Here is a 14,138-nt window from a genome sequence, read left to right as displayed (position 1 = left end):
AAATACTAATCACATACCATGTTTAAAATCCAAGTAATATATCAAATATATTACAAATATATTGCGACGTTACATCCTCCACCTTTCCCTCTCCCACCTAAACACACACACGCCTGACCCTGCTCCTCTAACTTCCCAAGGATATGTTCCAGGTCTTAACACTTATAGGGTCCTGTCTTCAATTTGGGGTAACGTTCCATGGTAATAAAGGGTTCATTCCCAGGATTGTCCAGCTAGGGAGCCAGGATTTTTAGTGATACAGAGTGCGAGCCACAGTGTAAAATGTAGTGCCTCTTTACACATCAATTCCACTCAGAGATTTAGGGAAACTTAAAAAAAAAAAAAAAAAATATATATATATATATATGTATGTATGTATATATGTATGTATATATGTGTGTGTGTGTTATATATATTATATACACACATATGTGTGTATATATATTTAAACTAGTGTGGGTATATAACATAGTAGAATGCAAAATTTGCATTATTTCTAATAAACATAAAACTACAAAACAGTTTTACACCAGCACTGCTTTGACAGTTTCCCCAGACCTCCAGTCAGGGCCGACTTACCCATTCAGCACAGTAGGCACTATGCCTAGAAACCACCATACTTGTAGGGGTTCCAAAAGTGTTTTTAATTTCTTTTAAAATTAGAAGAAAATGAACTTTGGGGTTGAAAAAGTATTTTAGTATATAATATTAATTTATTTGTATTTATATTAATACAGTCATAAATGTGTATGTGCATGCATATGTGTGTGTGTGCGCGCGCGCGTTTAAAGTAAAAAGGGGTCTATGGAGACAGAAGTGCCTAGGGCCCCCAAAAGTCATAATACAGCCCTGCCTATAGGGACATGCTTTCAGAGTACAGTGGAAACATGTGAAAAGCTCTAAATTTTAAGCACCATATCCTTTCAATGTGTTATTCTTGAAAACTGCTGTCTTCAGATTCCAAGGAAATGAATTCCAAATGGTAGATTTTCATACGTCCTTGAAAGGCAGTAGAATAGATTTGCAGGACGAGGATTTCCGCTGACCGCACCACTGACCCCACTGTCTATAGCAGTCAGTTAAGAGGATCTTGGTTACTCACAAGTCACCACTTCTGCTCCCAGATGCCATGACCAATATTTATATAGAGCAGCAGACCTTCTTGCATGAGTCTCGTCAAGCCATAAAATCATAGAACTTGAAGCCACGGAGCCCCAACCCCCAACCAATGGAAGAGCACCTTTCTCGCCATCCTTGACCGTCACTCGGCATCAGTTTGAGCACATCCTGACACAGCCCTGACACATCCCGACACAGCCTTCCCTCAGGAGCTGCAACGCTGCTTCTCTTTGGGTTGTTGTCTTCAAGGAAACACTGACGGCGAGAAAACACAGAGATACACAGGTTGCTGTCGATGCAGCCGAAGATGTCAGAATGAGCCCTGAACACCGTGAGTCCGTGTGGTACATGAACTACACGCTGTGCGCAGTACCCACAAGTACCAGTGTGGTCTCATCGTCCTCAGGGCTATGTTCCAGACCATCCTCCACCACCTTATGCAGAGTGCTGTAGTGTTGCCGACTTTGGTGGAAAGAATGCAGCTCTGAGGCAGCCTCCCAGGCCGCAAAGGTGGGCATGGGGAAGGCATCTGGCCTCTTGTTTTCAAAAAAGCACTTCAGGTTTCGCTCACTCAGCTTGTTGGCATACTCCAGGAATGTATTCTCCAACTGCTCCTTCTCCTTTTGTGCATACGTCTTCCAAAAACTCAGCTGCAGGTGGCTGACTTTAGATCGGCAGCGAGCATAGCAAGTGGTGAGCAGAGAGAAGAAAGACGCTGAACAAATCAGGCACCATCCTAGAATCTTAGAAAGAAAGAAAGAAACAGTGAGGACATGTAGAAGCAAAGCCACTTCCCAGGGAGCCGGGATGGTATTACTGGTAAGTGTTTGCTGAGTTAACACCACAGGCATTGCTATACCTCAGTTGAAATACTTCATGTTAATTTTGTAACAGTCAAAATAAAGTTCGAGTTTACCTAATCTCTATCATCCATCCTACCCAACGTTGCCGGTGTACAAAGAAATAGCCAGAAGACAAGCAAATGGAAAATTGCAAAAAATGTAAATTATCCAAGAATCAGTTAAACCAACCCCTCAAATAGCTATTAAAGGAAAGAATTCTGTGCATGTGGAAGTGTGGTCATTTGCACAAATGAACAATTCCTCAGCCAGGAGTTTTCAGGCATTGATAAATACACATTCATGGCTAGTGACTGATTTTTCCATGTTACGTTGTTTGCAGCGAACAACAGACCCTCTCTCAGAGAAGTAGCATTACTCATTACCCATGATCAAGTGAGACAGGCATAATACAATAAGGAAACTGAAGCCAGAAGAATTGAAAAGCTGCATTTAAAAAGAAAAGAAAAGAAAAGAAAAAGAACCTCAGCATCATTCTAAACCTTCAGGATTACTGGTTCAGAATTTTGGTAATCAGAAAAAAAAAATCCGGAGTAAAAACTGGTTCAGGTGGCATTTTTTTCCCTGAATTTTAAAAGCAGAACTCTAAATAGCTCGACGTACCTTCTAAACTTTTTTGTTGCTCTAATTGCATTGGTCACAATTGGAATTAATCTCATATTTGGACAACTAACAGAGCCCTTTCACAGTTTCTCTTGACGTTTTCAATGACCCTTAGTATTTCTCAGCAAATGGGCCTGTTTGAAAATAGAAGCAATAATCTGCAAATGAACCCATTCAGACCGTAACAGAACTACAAATAAGTTGCAATGCTTTAAACCAGTGGTTCCCACACTCTGGCTCAGACTGTGGAGGCATTGTGAGGGTCTCAGACTCCACGTGAATGCCAACTCTGGAGTGGAACTAACTGGATTTAAATCTCAACCTTCCCTTTCCTACAGGTGTTCTCATTTCCTATGGGCGCCTCATTTCCTCAGTTGTAAAATGGGGGTTACCCACCTCAGAGGGGAATTTGGGGAATTGAAATGAGACTGTGTAGACATACATACGCATTCAGTATGTGTTAGCTATTATCACATGCTGCAATTTTTCGGATGTTATATATTCACGTAAAAGCATTACTGAACTCGTGGTATCTTTCTTTCGTGATTTATGAATGAGGCACAGCTTCCACCATGGTGAAAGTCTTCATATTTACCTTGAATCCCTTGTGGTTGGCTGCCTCTTTTCCTCTTCTACCTTCCTCTTTCCACGCAGCCGGACATCCTGCAGGCCAGCAGACCGTCTCACCTCAGCATCTGAGCCAGTTCTGCCTGAGCTATACTATTCAATCAACTACAGACTCCTCCTTCCACACTGCATGATTTTGGTGTCACCTTGCTCTGAGTACTGAGCACTGAGCCCTCTTGTTCTTCCCCAGTTCACAGTATCCAGAATCTAAATAGACATGGTGGATGCTCTCACACCAGCCCTCAATATGTTCCATTCTTCATGAGTCTCCTCTCTCAAACCCTGGCAGTTTTCTCATTAATTTAGAACCCTTACTGTGAGTCAACAGCTTCATGCCCATTTGTGTCCTTCATCTCTACACCTTTCAGCAGCCGTCCAAGGTAGGTGTTATTACTCCCCGCTGTGAGCAAACTGGGGCTCAGAGGGGTGAAACCATTAGTTCTGGGTCACAGAGCTGGTAAGTGGTAGAGTCAGGATTCAAACCCAAGGCTAGCCAACTCTAAGACCAAGCTCTTGCCACTTGTCCACTCTAACTGCCTTAAGAATAGAATTAGAAATCCAGCTGGATCTCTTCTTTCTTTGCGCCCCCCCCACCCCCCATGGATAGGGAACTTTTTCCACCCCCACCCACATATCCAACTATTGGTCTGGATTCCCTGTTGCTCCTGCCTGGCTGAACCACTGTGGTCAGCAGCTGTCATTGATATAGCTCCCCTTGTCTACATCCCGTGTGCATCCTCCCCTAGAAATCAGCCCCGGGTCTTTCTCATTCTGCTGAAAAGTAAACAGGTAGTGTGCCCAGGATAAGCTATGACAGGATATTCATAATTCCTTATGCCTGTGTTTAGAGAAGAAAAGCTCACACAGTGATAAGTGTTTGGATCTGGCATGAACTGAATAGAGCCTGGTGCCTGAGGACATAAATCATAAATCGCTCATTGTATCATAACATTTGTAATTAGTACCTTCCTTCAACAAAAGAAGGAAGACATTTGGGATCCTGGAATGTTTTTATCTAAGATGAGCTTTATGCATTAAACAAAAGATTTTGTTGTGGGGCATTTTGAAGCTTATCAGCTTATGAAAAAAGTACCATGTGACTATACAGCCAACCAGCTTTGGAAAGTATGATTTTAAAACCAGACTGCCTTGATGTGTTGTTGAAAAGGCACGTCCTTGTTGAAAAAGTAAAAATATACCATTTTGAGTGCCTTTATTCTGAAACAAATAGCATTCCTGACAAATTGTGGATCTGTTTATGTACTCTTATTGGTTGTTTTGGTTTGGGGAACATAATCCTACTACTCCCAAGTAGGAATTCAGTCTTTTCCTGAGGCCAGGGCAAGGCTCCACATCTGGATTTGTGCTCACGTACCTGGACGGATGACAAGCTACTTCCCTGTGTCAATTAGGTAAAGCTACAATTTCCTTCTATTAAATAAAACCTGTAGAGCGCAAAGAGCAGAGGACCTAACCTCCCTAGAGAATACCGTCACTTTTCACTGAAGGCTATTTAAAGACTGCCACCTCCCATTTTGGACAGGAAATCTTTCTCAATCTTGACAATATTTATACGCAGAGATAACAGTTGCCAGAAATCACTTGAGGGAATCTCTACACTAATTATATTACGTGCAGCTTTGAAAAATAGGAGTTCATTTGGTTCAGCTATATTTTAATAGATGAATGCTATGTGTGTTTTTCTGAGAAACCAGTTTGAAAATAATTGATAGAAGGCAGTAATTTCTAATTACAGCTCTGTCATTAATGCTCAATTATGAGTTAGCGTCATGCATTATTTACAAAGTCAACCCGGAGAGATTGTTTTAAAGCACTTAAGTATTTACATACGCATAACCCAGAGGATATTTTCTTTTTGGAAGTGGAAAAGACAATGCAATCAGCAATTTTAGGGAGCCACCAACCTCTAAAAAGCTTTCCCTGAGATTGTCTTACTGCTGTATGATGTTCCAATTTCCATTTGGTTTCAAAATGTTCTAACAAGATTCAGACTCAGCTCTGCCGGAAGTGAGTACAGACAGAATACTTTGCACGGGGAGAAAAAGGCAAGTTTGTCCTTTCTTACCTGAGACTGGGCTTGCAGGGACAGTTTCAGTTCTTCATTGTCCGTGGGGGCCATGCTGGTTTTGCCACAAGACACTTTGTAAAGTTCATCCCAGCATTCCTGGGGCTTGCCCTTGCAAATCAGTCCCAGGAGTCTTGAACTTTTGGTCCCGCTCATGGCACATTCATAAAAAGTTCCATTGAGCAGAGCCACAGAAAGCCACATCATTGGAGCCACCAATGAATTCAGAGTGATCTGGCCGAGGACATAGAAAAAGTGGCAGCTGTGACCTTTGGGGAAGATTTTCCTGGGATTCACACAGCAGCCGGTGAAGAGCCTCATCGCCTTGCTGTTCAGAAAGAATCCCAGGATCAGTAACACCCAAGCAGGAGCAAACAGGAAAACCAGCCCATAGACCACATTCTCAGTGCTGCAGGGACACTTAAAAGCCACCAGTGAAAAGAGACGCTCGCTCCCCACGGTCAGCAGAGCCATGAAGCTGTAGCCAATAACAGTTTTCTGGTTGAGGAAGAATTTTAAAATCCCCTGAAAAGCATCCATGTTGAAGATACACAAAGGGAAAATGCTTTGCCCTTATTTATTGGCAGAGCAGCTGCGGCAGCGGCCGAGGGTGGAGCTCCTTCTTCATTAGAAACAACAGTCCTCCTTCTCAGGCTGAATTCAGCCAGATAAGGAAACAATGTCATTGCCTAGGAATGAGTATTTCCCAACCATGCTCAGATAACGCCTCCTACTGGTGAATTTTGTGCCACGGAACCGGGGCCCAAACACTGAGAATCTGAGTACATTCAGAGTGCACAGCTTCCATTTTATGTTATTTTCATATGGCTTGGACTGAGAATCAGAATTTTTTTCGGATTCTCAATCCTATAAATAATAGTCTAGGAATTTTCCAGCCGGAGGAATCAACATTAGCAGAAATGGGTCTCAGCCAATTCACTGAGAGCCAAATCTAGTCTCCAGGCCAGGAGTCTCATGATGATTTTTCCCTTGTTACTTAAGACTGCTACTTTTGCTACTTTGCCTAAAGATCTGAAAGATTCATTTTTTTGTGTCCTCTTAAACTGACCAGTGTCAGAGATTTGAGCCAAATTTTAGGATTTGGGCTACTTAAAATTTCTATGGAAAAGTTTAGGGAGCATTTGAGTTTTCAGTGAAAGACAAAATGAGAAGGTCCTCATCGTTTCTTTCCTAGTAACCTCTTGATTACTATCTCTGCCTTTGACCTCCTGCCCAACCCTACCCTCAACCCAAATCCATCCTCCAAGCTCACACAAAGGAGATCCTTCAAATGGAAATTCAATTCTGTCCTAACCTACTCACACCTTCGGGGCTTTATGCTACCCACAACTGATAAATACCAGTCTGCCCTGAACTTGATCATGGTATTTCCTGCCCATGACATGTTTCCTCCACCTAGAACACCTCCCACTCCCACCACAGCTGTCCACCTGGCAAATTCTCACTCAATATTCATGAACAGAATAGCAGTTTCCTTCTCTGTATTTGCAGGATTGCTTCCTAATACAGAACACTGTACTTGCAGGACTTACACCATTGCAGTTTTTTTAATACCTTTTTACTATGAGCTCTTATAAAACAGGAACTCTGTTTATGAACTTTTGTATTCTGGGCCTAAACATGGTCTCAAACACAGAATGGATGCTCGTTTAATAATTTGTTTTTCAAATAGTTATTGAACTCGCATTGTGTGCTAGAAATGCAGTGTTCAGTGAGTACCTATTGAATGAATGATGAACCTTTCAGGACTTCTAACTATAAATAATTTAAGAAAATTGTTTCCATTTCTGTCCTATACTGCTCTTAATTTTAAAAATTAAATTAACTGGGGCACCTGGGTGGCTCAATTGGTTAAGTGTCTGACTCTTGATCTCAGCTCGGGTCATGATCTCACCGTTCGTGGGATCGAGCCCCATGGTGGGGCTGTATGATAACAGTACAGAGCCTGCTTGGGATTCTCTCTCTCCCCCTCTCTCTACCCCTCTCCTGCTAATGCTCTCTCTCTCAAAGTATATAAATAAACCTTTTTAAAAAATTAAATAATTAAGACTCTCGAAAGAGAAGTTCACAAGTTTCCAATAATAAACTTCAAATTCCAGTGCATTTGGTGAAAAGAAAGTTCCTTGGCCCAGAAGTCAAGGGACTGAGCAATAGCATGGGCTTGGCCATGTCATTTGACTTCTCTGAATCCCAACCTGCTCACTTATGAAACTAGAGGTATAAAAGAAATAGTCTCCGGGGCGCCTGCGTGGCTCAGTCGGTTGAGTGCCGACTTCGGCTCAGGTCATGATCTCGCGGTCCGTGAGTTTGAGCCCCGCATCGGGCCCCTGTGCTGACAGCTCAGAGCCCGGAGCCTGTTTCAGATTCTGTGTCTCCCTCTCTCTGACCCTCCCCCATTCATGCTCTGTCTCTCTCTGTCTCAAAAATAAATAAACGTTAAAAAAAAAAAAATTAAAAAAAAAAATTAAAAAAAAAAAAAAAAGAAATAGTCTCCAAGATTCTCTCCATCTCAACATGGTCAAAATCTGTAAGCCCTTCAATACGGCAGACTTTTTTCAGAAGTTACTTTATGACTCATTTATGTAAATCATACCACCACTATCCCTTGCTCCTTCTCAGAGACTAGTCATCCTTTGTGATATGACTTCCTCCACTTTCGAAAGCACACCCTTGAGTCTGATTGTCTCACAGCACCCTCTACTCTATCACCTTCCCATTGTGGTGGATATGTCCTGCGTCCCTTCTCGTTCAGGATCTTACCCTTTACTAGGCTCACATGACACCTATCATGCTGGGATGTTGATGACTGATATTGTAATTTCTTACCCTCCTGAAGGATATTTATTTTTGAAAAAGATTTTTTGAGAAATAATGCTTAACTCTGTTTCATAAAGCATACTGCTTCCACAGAAAACTAGTCCCTTAGGATATCCCATAAAAATAAAACTCTTTAAGACTTGTACAGGTCATAGGGTGGGTACATGCCAAAGCTGAGTGTGAACCCACACTGGCTGACTACAAACTCCACATGCTTAACCATTGTGCTGCACTGCCTGGAACAGAATATCTGGGTGCTTTGCTAATAATAGATACTTGTTCCAGACCAAGTTTTTTAGCAGATTTTTCCCCTTTTTTTATTAGGTTGCCTTTAAGATGTACCTGGGAATTACACCAAGTGTGACCTGTAACAATCCAAGCAGAACTGAATTTTCCCTGATCTTAGACAAGAATCCTCTGGTGGAGTTTGTGGAAGAGCTCCCTGCCGGGCGATCGTCTCTGTGCTACTGCAATTTACTCTGTGGGATTATCAGAGGTGCCCTGGAAATGGTAAAGCGTATCTATTTCATTGTGTTGGGTATATTCCTTATCTCGTGCTGTGTAACAGATTACCCCCAGGTACAACCGTTTAAAACAACTAATATTTATTATCTCACACAGTTTCTAAGAATCAGAAATCCCGGAAGAGTTTTGCTAGGTGGTTGTGGCTAACAGCCTTTCAGAGCGTAATACACACACGGTCCGGCTGTTGGTCCCTTCAGGGCTGCAGTCCCTGAACACTTGACTGAGGCTAGACGATCCACCTCCATGCTCACTCACGTGGCCTCACTGGCTGGCTGGCAGCTGGCTAGAGGCTTCATGAAAGTCCTTGCCACATAGGCTCCCTGGTAGATACAGTCACAACAGGTGCTGCTGGCCCTGGTACTGTGTGGGAGGGCTCTACCTGAGGGTGTGTGAATAACAGGAGGCAAAGATCACTGCAGTCAATTTTGGAGGCTGGCTTCCACACCTGAATTATTCATTGACTGAACAAAGACGGTGAGGTGATTCGCATCTGTGAAAAGGCACTGAGCTCTTGGTTTGGGGAGTAGATTCCCGTGATTCATTGCTTACATACAAAAACCAAGAGCACACTGTATGTTAGCCAGCTTGACAACAAATTATAAAAAAAAAAAAAGATATTTTAAAAATAAAAATTAATGAAGAGAGAAAAGAAATAAGAGATTTAAAAAGGCCTGAAAAATAGTTTGAAATGTAAGAATTACATTATCAAAAAAAAAGTAGCACTGACAGCAATTTTCTAGTGAATTTAATTTGTGTGGAAAAGTAAGTAAATAATTGTGCTTCCAAACAAATCTAAGTCCAGATAATTATCCAAAAAAGAAAAAAGGCATTGAGTGTACAAGGTGAATAAGACATAGTTGCTGCCCTTCAAGAGTTTCTGTCTAGTACAGGGGCACCTGGGTGGCTCAGTTGGTTGAGTGTCCGACTTCGGCTCAGGTCATGATCTTGCGGTTCGTGAGTTCCAGTCCCACGTCGGGTTCTGTGCTGACAGCTCAGAGCCTGGAGCCTACTTCAGATTCTGTGTCTCCCTCTCTCACTCTGCCCTTCCCCTGCTCATGCTGTGTGTCTCTCTCTCTCTCAAGAATAAATGACATTAAAAAATAATAATAATAATAAAAGAGTTTCTGTCCAGTAGAGAAGTCAGATAGATGTGTAAAAAAGTGTGGATAAATGGCTAGGGGAGGACCTGGGTTGGGGTGGTTGGTAGGGCAGAGATAACTTCCTAGAGAAACTAGGATAAATAGAAGGTGAAGGCCATGGGGTAAGGGGAGCAGGGGAAAATAATGTTCCAGGTAAAAGGAATAGCATGTCCAAAGGCACAAAAAGAATGTTTCATTCAAGGAATGAGAAACTTAAATTAATTCCATAGAGATGACATGTAGATTGAGATATTGTCTCAAGTAAGGTTTCAATTCTTTACAGAGGCTTGATTTTTATTTTTTATTTTATTTTATTTTATTTTTTATATTAAATATAATTTATTGTCAAATTGGTTTCCATACAACACCCAGTGCTCATCCCAACAGGTGCCCTCCTCAATAGAGGCCTGATTTTTAAAAAGTGGTGGGGCACATTCATATGACAACCTTGGGAACAATCTAAAGATTGTTATATTGAAAGCAGCAGAGAACCATTATAGGTTTATAAAGAAGGGAATGGTATTTTGAAATTTGTGTTTTAGGAATTTTATCCCTTTGTCAATAAAGTGAAAGTATACAGGAGGAGGGTACAATGCTGGAGGGAAGAAGAGGGCAGTTAGGAAGCTGATGATGGTAACCTCAAGAAAAACCAGAATAAAGCCCTGACAATAGGTAGTGGAGAGGAGATCGATGTGAACAACATTAATAAGGCAGATTACTAACTAATTAAACTTAAAACTAGGCTATTAGTTGACTGAAAGAGATAAGATTGGGAAAAAGATTCAGGAATTATTTAAGGTTCTGAGCAACCTGTAAGATGGTTGTACTGTTAACCAAGAGAGCAAAACAAGGAGGGGTACACTGGGGGTTGGGAAAGATAAAGTAAGGAGTTCAGCTTGGAAGATTCTAGAATTGAGGTGTCTAACATACAAACAAGTGATGATATTCAATAAGCAGTTGTTTTACATGTCTGGAAGCCACAGATGTGGGCTGGAGAGTCATTGGAACTGTCAAAGGATGCCTAGGAAGTGTGTAGAGTAAGAAGGAAAAGAAGTCACAGGTGGAACCGTAGGAAGCAATAAAACATAATGAGTAAGTTGAAGAGAGAATACAAAGACTGCAAAGGATACCAAGAAGGAATAAACAGAAGTGGGAAAATACAGGGAAAGAATGGAGTCAGAAACAAAGGAGGAGAGTATTTCAAGAGGTTCCTCGAAAAATTAAAAATAGAACTATCCTACAACCCAAAAAATTGCACTACTAGGAATTTATCCAAAGGATACAAAAATGCTGATTTGAAGGGGCATGCACACCCCAATGTTTATAGCAGAACAATCAACAATAGCCAAAGTATGGAAAGAGCCTAAATGTCCATCGAATATGTACATATACATATGTATATATGTATTATATATATATAATGGAATACTACTCAGTGATGAGAAAGCATGAAATCTTGCCATTTGCAACAATGTGGATGGAACTAGAGTGTATTATGCTAAGTGGATAAGTCAGTCAGAGAAAGAGAAATATCATATGATTTCACTTGTATGTGGAATTTGAGAAACTCAACAGTTAACATAGGGGAAGGGAAGGAAAAATAAGATAAAAACAGAGAGAGAGAGAGCAATACAGAGAACAAACTGAGGTTTGCTGGGGGGTGTGAGGGGTTAAATGGTGACAGGCATTAATGAGGGCACTTTTCAGGATGAGCACTGGGTGTCATGTGTAAGAGATTAATCACTGGGTTCTATTCCTGAAGCCAAGACTACACTGTATGTTAACTAACATGGATATAAATTTAAAAAAAGAAGAAGAAGAGGGAGTGATTCCCAAGATCAAGGACAGCAGAGATGCTAAGTAAAACAAGACCTGAAAAATATTCACAACATGTAGGAAGGAAAAGGTCAGGAAGGACCTTAGTGGGATGAGAACCTGAAGGAAGAAGACAATCTGTCAAAAACTCTTGATCAAGGGCAACTTAGAAAGAGGTAACAGTCCACAAAGTCTAGTTTTTCCAGAAGCTGAGCTTTTAAAAGTGGTGAGACCAGAGAGTAGCCAAAGATTAGACATGATAATGAGGCATGCATATAATTTTCAATTATCTGTGATAATTAGAGGAAGGATATAATAACAGGTAATCCAAAAGAGTAAAACAATAGCCATAATGTATTATTCACACAGACCTTCCATGCTCTGTCCTACCAATTTTTTAGGCTTGCCCTATAATCAAGAAATCAAGAAAGAGGAAGGGAGATGTTCTGGGAGCTTACAGACAAAGGGAGGAACCATAAAACAAAGGCAAAAATAAGATAAATAATTCTCCAGTTTTCACGGACAACATTTGATTCTATATGCTATTTGACAAATAGCTATCAGGCCTCATGTGGCCTCAGGTATCCAAATAGCTTCAACATAGCCTCCTTGCTCATTTTAACTGACCTTCTGACAAATTTTGACAAAGACAAAAAAGATCTTATTGGGGGAAGATGAGGGTGAACATAGCTTCTATATTAAGATCTTATTGGGGGAAAATGAGAGTGAACATAGCTTCTATATTTCAATTGCCTACTAGACCCAGGCTTTTTCACTTATTATTTGTTTTACCAAGTACTTTTGCTTTTATCTTATTTATCACAAGGACTTAAAATAGCTGAACAGATACTCTGTCAAGGGTAGTCGGTCAGCAATATGATGCTCTTATGTGAATACATTTTAATGAATAGACAAGTAAGCCCTGTGGGATCACTTCAATGTATGGAAAGTGGGAAATTCTTTATGGCAGAAAAGAAGGGCTGGATATCAAATATTCATGTCTGTAATTTCAATCTTTAATTTTATATTTATAATTTATTTAGTTGATACTTTTTCAAAGCTCTCAAAGTCGTGATTGCTACATGTTGTTAGCACAAGTGATGCTATTTGGCTGATGACAGAATGATTGATAGCAAGTTCGTTGGAAAGAAATCATTTAAGAATCCATTTATCCTTGGAAGTTCTGCTTGACAAGGCACATTGGGTCAAGGCTATAGATGAGCTCTGCACTGTGAGCAAAAGTGGGCCCATGTCCCTTGACTTGCCCCGAATCCCCCAGGTTGGGCGTGGCCTGGACCACCCTTCTCTCTGCAGGCTCACACCACAGAGCTGACCCACAGCCAGATCATCTCTGGAGGACACACAGTAAAGGGCCCTTCATCCATGGAGCAAACTCTTTTTTTTATCATTCCATAAGGAAAGTGAGCCCCTTATTGGTTATAGAAAGCTGAAAAAAAATTTTAGAGAGTTTTTTTTAATTTTTTAAACATAAATGATGCGTGCCTGTTTTGTTTTGTTTTTTTCTCTTTCCTAGGTTCATTTGGCTGCTGATGTTACATTCTTGCAAGACACACTGAAAGGCGACCGTGTGACAGAAATAGGAATAACATTTCTGAAAAAGCTAGATGAGAAAAAATACAGACGGAAAAAATGAAGAATTGCATGCAAAACGCCACAGGGTGGCCATTTGAGGAGTTAATATTATCTAAACATATATAGCCATAGAAATTTTGAATTGTTTAATAATAGCATGGGATTTAAAAGGCTTCTATATCCACCAGAAATTTGAAGTGCAGGGCACTAGGAGTTAAAGCTGTTTTCTTTCTTTGTTTATAAATCACACATTTTTAATCTTATGTCCATAAGATTACATCTACAAATAACTCTTCGTAAGATGGGATACATGAATTTCACATATCATATAGTTTGTCCTAACAGAGTCTATTGATTTCATTTACTTATGGCAATGAAAAAAAATCACAACCAGCTACTCAGTTAGTATATTTACCCATTCTCATTGGAAAAATAGATGAAATGATACAATATAGAGTTCACTATATAGAGATAATTTCTAGATACTGTATAGAAACAGTGCCATTTATAATACCTTTTCATCTTTTTGAGAAACTATGGATACAATTTCTCTCATATATTGGCTTGGTTAATCACTTTAGCCTCCCAAAGTTGCTCTCTCTTGATTTATAAATACCAAGGCAAGCTGTTTATTTGGACGTTAATTTTAAAATATTTTTAAATAGCATTTAATTTTAATTAATTTAATTTTTAGATAGTATTAACCACATTTCTTCCTTTTCTCATGAAATATTGCTGATGGTCAAGCCAGAAAATCTCTAAAATGAGAGGTCAATAATGTTTTTTTGAAAGTACTTTCTAACCCCAAAGCTTATTAAGTTAGAAATTTTGCTGTCATTTTTATCCCCTAAACACCTTACAAAGCATACTTTGTGCCCAGAACATATTTAAAATTCAAAATGTACTGGATTAAATACACAATAATCGTTACCA

At 40.2% G+C, this 14,138-nt stretch overlaps 2 protein-coding genes across 2 annotated transcripts in view; one reads left to right on the top strand and one right to left on the bottom strand.

Moving 5' to 3' along the window:
- Positions 1–13,266, top strand: part of TRAPPC3L (trafficking protein particle complex subunit 3L) — a 39,604-nt gene extending 26,338 nt beyond the window's left edge. The window contains exons 4-5 of the mRNA XM_007078701.1: positions 8,458–8,643; positions 13,147–13,266. Of these exons, the coding sequence (XP_007078763.1) occupies positions 8,458–8,643; positions 13,147–13,266 (306 nt within the window). The remainder of the gene's footprint in view (positions 1–8,457; positions 8,644–13,146) is intronic.
- CALHM5 (calcium homeostasis modulator family member 5) lies at positions 742–5,880 on the bottom strand. Its single transcript, XM_007078700.3, has 2 exons — positions 5,296–5,880; positions 742–1,862 (listed from the first exon to the last, which is right to left on the bottom strand). The coding sequence occupies exons 1-2, from the start codon at positions 5,833–5,835 to the stop codon at positions 1,473–1,475; spliced, it is 930 nt and encodes a 309-aa protein (XP_007078762.1). The 5' UTR covers positions 5,836–5,880; the 3' UTR covers positions 742–1,472.
- Positions 13,267–14,138: the final 872 nt, after the last annotated feature.

The sequence above is a fragment of the Panthera tigris genome, chromosome B2 (genome assembly GCF_018350195.1).
Source record: "Panthera tigris isolate Pti1 chromosome B2, P.tigris_Pti1_mat1.1, whole genome shotgun sequence".
NCBI lineage: Eukaryota > Metazoa > Chordata > Mammalia > Carnivora > Felidae > Panthera > Panthera tigris.
The sequence above is the reverse complement of the archived record's forward strand: the minus strand, read 5'-3'. Positions and strand labels throughout refer to the sequence as shown.

Bases quoted from the DNA above. Each gene is read 5' to 3' on its own strand.
- CALHM5 (XM_007078700.3), bottom strand. From the start codon at position 5,835: ATGGATGCTTTTCAGGGGATTTTAAAATTCTTCCTCAACCAGAAAACT. The intron at 1,863-5,295 runs GTAAGAAAGGAC...TTTCTTTCTAAG, and splicing joins CCCTGCAAGCCCAGTCTCAG to ATTCTAGGATGGTGCCTGAT.